Below are 5546 nucleotides of genomic sequence, written 5' to 3' on the forward strand. Positions count from 1 at the left end.
AACTCAAAATTGATCGATTGAAACTTCAAATTGATAATTAATTGAATCGATTTCAAAGATTAACTGATCCATTGGCTTCAATTTCAATTTCAATTCAACTAAACAAACCTGTGACGAGTTTTGCGTTTTTCCGATGAGTTTGTTGTCAACGGAGATGATGGTGATGAAGAGTGTTGATGGCGCCGGCGAGCGGAGGTGAAGGAGGTGTGTTGATGTCGGTGAGGGGTGGTGGAGAAGGATTGAGAGAGAGGGACAGACAGATTAGTGTAATTGTGATTTTGGGTTTCTGAAAATCAACAGTTAGAAATGTTATGTACGATAAAGGATTATTGTATTCTATCTTATATATATATATATGGGGTAAGGTTAAAATAAAAACCCACTTGAGTTGTGAAAACTCTGGGTTTTCACGAGTTTTCACAACTCAAGTGGGTTTTCATTTTATACTTCCTATATATATATAGGGTTTTTTTATTAAAACCATATATATATATATATAGAGAGAGAGAGAGAGAGGATCAAGAGAAAACTCATATTTAGAGAGAAAACTTAAAAACTCCTAAAGAATTATTTTTAATTAAAAATAAAAAAATATTTTCAAATTTCTGTTTTTGCCATTATTTTTATATTTTCTTACCTTTTGCTCGAAAAAAATAAAAAAAAACCGCTGTAATGCACATATGTAATACTGTGCGATACCGTTGTATTACACATGTGTATTACTATGTATTTTTTTAGTTTAGTAGTGTTGTATTATATGAAAAAAAATAATGTGTAGTAGTTTTGTATTATATGGAAAAAAATAATAATAAAATAAAAGTCGATGTGGTGCACATGTGTATTAATGTTGTATTATACATACGTACTAATGTGTATTCGATGTGTGTATTAGTCTTATATTGCATATATACAATAGTGTGTATCAAATATATGCAATAGTGTTGTATTCTATGCAATACAAACACTTTTGCATATTTGCAATGCACACTATTACACTTATGCATTATACCGACGAGGTTACCGACAAAGTTTTTTTTTGTTTTTTGTTTTTTTGTTTTTGTTTGGAACCAATAACAACTTATAAGAATAATGGAAAAAAAAAAGAAACTTCAAATTTTTTTTTTAAAAAGTTAAAAATAGTTTTTTGTGAGTTTTTAAGTTTTCTTTAAGAGAAGTTTTCACTAGATCTCAGCCCTATATATATGGGGTAAGATTAAAATAAAAACCCACTTGAATTGTAAAAACTCTGGGTTTTCACGAGTTTTCACAACTCAAGTGTGTTTTCATTTTATACTTCCCTTATATATATATACATACATATATATATATATATATATATATATATAGAAAATGGTTCAATTAAGGATAAGGAGTTTCCTAAGAATGGTAAGAACCAATAGCTTTTTGATATGTGTCGTCATAACCTATGGTGAAAGAATAATTTTAGGAAACTATGTCGGTTATAAAGGTGAAAGAGTAATTCTAGGAAACTATGTTGGTTTATGGTAAATTTAAATCTCAACCATTGATTAACATGATCCAATGGCTATGATCTATTCTTACTCTTCCTAGAAAACTATCTCTTTTTATTTTAACACACACACATATATATATGATTAAGTTTATTTCAGAAGTTTTTTTATTGTGAGAAGTGCAAAAAGTCCTAGCCAATCATATAATTTCCTTTTTATTTTATGTTTAATTAATTACTAGGGCAGATTAGTAAAATTTTCATGATTTGTTTTTGGTAACTAATATATAAGTTAGGAAGTTTCAAACATAATTTTCTTTTTATCATTTTTTATATTATATTGATTGAAAATTTTTTATTATTTCGTAATTCTTTTCACAAATTCAGTTTTTTATATTAAAACAACTCATTCCTAATAATTATCCCTAGACATTAAAAATACACACTACACATCAATGCTAATAACATATCCTATACACATAATATAGCATATCCTACACATTAAAAATACATGTTACACATCAATCTTAACAATATATCTTACACATTATATAGTATATCCTACACATCATAAAACATATCCTATACATTAAGCAACACATCTTACACGTCACACAACATATTCTACACATAAACCTATTTACATCTTACTTAAAGTTTATTAGCAAACAAATCTACATCTTTTTTTATTTTATTTTTATTTTCAATATTTTTATACAAATTATGCATACACACTTCAAAATACCACATACACAATACATAAATGAACCAACACACGATAAAATAATTACACACACACAATTCAAAGTATCACCTACACAATACATATATGAACCTACACATTACTTAAATGAACCTACACATGATAAAAGATACACATACATAATTCAAAAATACAACATATAAAGTATATATATGAACCTACAAAGTACATAAATAAGCCTACATACGATAAAAATTAGAACTACACTATTCGAAATGCCACCTACACGGTATATATATGAACTTACATATTACATAAATGAACCTACACGATAAAAATTACACTTACACAATTCAAAATACCACAAATACAATAAATGTATGAACCTACATAGTACATAAATGAACCTACACACGAAAAAAATACACATATACAATTTAAAATACCACATACACTAATAAAATAAATAATGTAACTTTTAACACAATCATTTTTAAATTATGAATTTAATTAGTAAATTAATTAATTGTAAACAAATTAATTCCTAAATAATGTAACTTTAACATATTGTTGGTCAACGTTTTTTTATGAACATTGAAGAACGTTTTAGCTTGTATAAACTAGAAAACATATGGTGAAACCCATGAATTTATTTGGTAATAAAAAGTTTTGGTAATACAGATTATATGATTTTTTTTTCAGGTTGTGATAACTTCTTGCGAGCTTAAATTATTAGAATGTTTTATTTGAAATATGATGTAGTTAAAATTAGGAATGTAATAATGAAATGTAAGTTACAAATGTGGCTTCTACAAAGCAAAATACCAATATACCCTTTTTGTTTGAAACTCCATTAATTTCCATTAAGATGTTGAAACTCATAATTACACTATTACCATTTTGATTGTAGACCATAAATCAATCATCATCAATGGTTATGATTACTTCTCGCTGTAAAATCACTTCTTGCAAAATCCATCCCCTATATATATATATATATATATATATATATATATATATAGGGGGAGGGTTAACGTACAAATGAAATTAACGTGCTAAACATGAGAATCAAGTAGAGTAATTATATATACAAGTAGAGTAATTATGTAATTACACCATAGAGTAATTACGTAATTACTCTGTGGTGTAATTACATAATTACTCTACTTGTATATATAATTACTCTACTTGATTCTCACGTTTAGCATGTTAATTTTATTTGTATTTGATCCAAACCATATATATATATATATATATAGATATAGATAAAAGATATAATACAATAATCGTTTATCGTACATTACGTACGAGAGTATACTGAACGTAGATCGTAACTTTTCACAATTTGATATCGTAACTTAACATAAGGGTATAATTGTCTTTTAACATCGTTTAAAAATTCAACCCCGCTACTAAATTTAGAAACGGTTTTTATTATACTCTGTTTTTATATCAAAACCCATAAACCGTTTTTGTTGAGTAATTGAGATTACGATTTTGGCGATTTGGCGATTTTTGCTTATTGTTCTATCGGACGCGATGTATTCCGATCATCAAAGTAAGTATATTTAGGTTAATTTTAAAGAAATTTGAAGTATTCGAATAGATGTTAGTAAGTTAAACATCTGATGTTCTAAATTTTTTGGTACTATTACTGTTTTCAGTTAATTTTTTGTTGAATTAATAGTTGGTTTTTACTATTTTTGTAACAGGTAAAGTAGTTTTTGATTTGATTAGAGGTAATTAGCTGAAAAAAATCTGGTAATCGCTAATCTGTTTGGTTCGATAGTATGAAGAACGTATTAGCTAAATGTATTCGAATTGAACGAATTACATACGTATTTTGAACGTGTTACTTAAAATAGGTGTGTATAGAATATACTGGAAATTCTGTTCAAAATGTATTAAATGAACGTATTAGAAAAACGTAAAAGAATTGAACGAGTTACTTAAGAACGTATTATAAATGTATTAGAATTGTATACATAGTATAATAAGATCGTACTAAAAGAACGTATTAACAGAACGTGTTAACAGAACGTATTAAACGTGTAAGGATTTGAAAGTGCTAACTTTTAATAGGTATGTATAGAATCGTATACATAGAATAATAGGAACATATTAAAGAACGTATTAAGGGAACGTATTAACCGAACATATTAAACGTGCTAACTTTTGTTAACTTATTTATGTTTTTGTGTATTTATCTATCTTATCAAGGCCTTTACTAGATGATGTCGTACCACAATTAGTGAATGCTTCTATTAAACCTATAAAAGGAATGGTATTTGAGTCTATTGATCTTGTATATGATTTTTATTGTGAATATGCAAAGAAAACTGGTTTTTGTGTTCGTAAAGAAGGTTCATACATGAATGATGGTATATTAAAGTCTAAGTATTTCACATGTTCAAAAGAAGGTCATAAACCTCCAAAGAATTATGATTCAATGGATGATAAAGATAGTTCAAAAAGACAATATTATAAAAGGAGGAAGAGACCAACTATTCAGTGTGGTTGTAGAGCTCAAATATTTTTGAAATCTGTGGATGGTATTAAGTTTGAAATAAACGAATTTGTGGAAGGACATAATCATGCAATGGTAGAAGAAGAAGATATGCATTTTGTTCGATCAAATAGGAAGTTAACTCATGTTCAAGAAGACATCTTATATGAGCTGTCAACATTAAATTTGGGTCCAGTTAAGGCATTTAATATTCTTAGACAAAGTATGGAGGTTTTGAAGAAGTTGGGGCTTCAAAAGATTATTGTAAGAATTTTAAACAAAGTTTAAATTGTTTTATTAGTGAGTTTGATGCTGAAATGGTTGTCCAAAATTAAGTGGAAAGAAAAGATGCAATGACGCATTTTCTTTTGAATACACTGTTAGTGATAATGGTGAGTTGACTCGTTTGTTTTGGGCTGATGAGATTTCAAAGAAGAATTGTTTGGCATCTGGAGATATTATCGTATTTGATGCTACTTTCAAGACCAATAAGTGCGTGATTTTAATTTTGTTTTTACTTTTCAAATTTTTATAGTTGTTTTAAATATTATTTAACTTTTTATGCTATTTTTATAGGTACAAGGTGGTTTTTGTGCCTTTTACTGCTATTTAATAGAGGTTGATTTTTTTATCTCTTTTTGCTGGTGCTTCAGAGTCTGAAACTGATTTTTCGAAATCAACTTGAATTTTCCTTTTTTTCTTTTTAGTTTGATGTTTCTGAATCTTCAGTGGTGTTTCAAAGTCTGAATCTGATTCCCTTTCCTCACCTTGATTTCTTTTAAGTTTATTTTTGCTGTTGCAAGGTTTTTTTTTAGATTGCTTATGTTTATCATCAATTTTTTGTTGAATAGCATCTATTCAAACAT

The 5546-nt window shown here is 27.3% G+C and overlaps 1 protein-coding gene across 1 annotated transcript; it reads left to right on the plus strand.

Annotated features, from left to right (window-relative positions):
- Positions 1–4455: 4455 nt before the first annotated feature.
- On the plus strand, positions 4456–5293 carry LOC143589198 (protein FAR1-RELATED SEQUENCE 5-like). Its single transcript, XM_077070031.1, has 3 exons — positions 4456–4944; positions 5078–5172; positions 5257–5293. Exons 1-3 carry the CDS (start codon positions 4456–4458, stop codon positions 5291–5293), a joined length of 621 nt encoding a protein of 206 aa, XP_076926146.1.
- Positions 5294–5546: the final 253 nt, after the last annotated feature.

The sequence above is a fragment of the Bidens hawaiensis genome, unplaced genomic scaffold (genome assembly GCF_021521415.1).
Source record: "Bidens hawaiensis isolate Kalapana, Puna unplaced genomic scaffold, B.hawaiensis_p1.1 tig00037271_1, whole genome shotgun sequence".
Lineage (NCBI taxonomy): Eukaryota > Viridiplantae > Streptophyta > Magnoliopsida > Asterales > Asteraceae > Bidens > Bidens hawaiensis.

Bases quoted from the DNA above. Each gene is read 5' to 3' on its own strand.
- LOC143589198 (XM_077070031.1), top strand. From the start codon at position 4,456: ATGGTATTTGAGTCTATTGATCTTGTATATGATTTTTATTGTGAATAT. The intron at 4,945-5,077 runs GTAAGAATTTTA...GATAATGGTGAG, and splicing joins TGGGGCTTCAAAAGATTATT to TTGACTCGTTTGTTTTGGGC. The intron at 5,173-5,256 runs GTGCGTGATTTT...CTATTTTTATAG, and splicing joins GCTACTTTCAAGACCAATAA to GTACAAGGTGGTTTTTGTGC.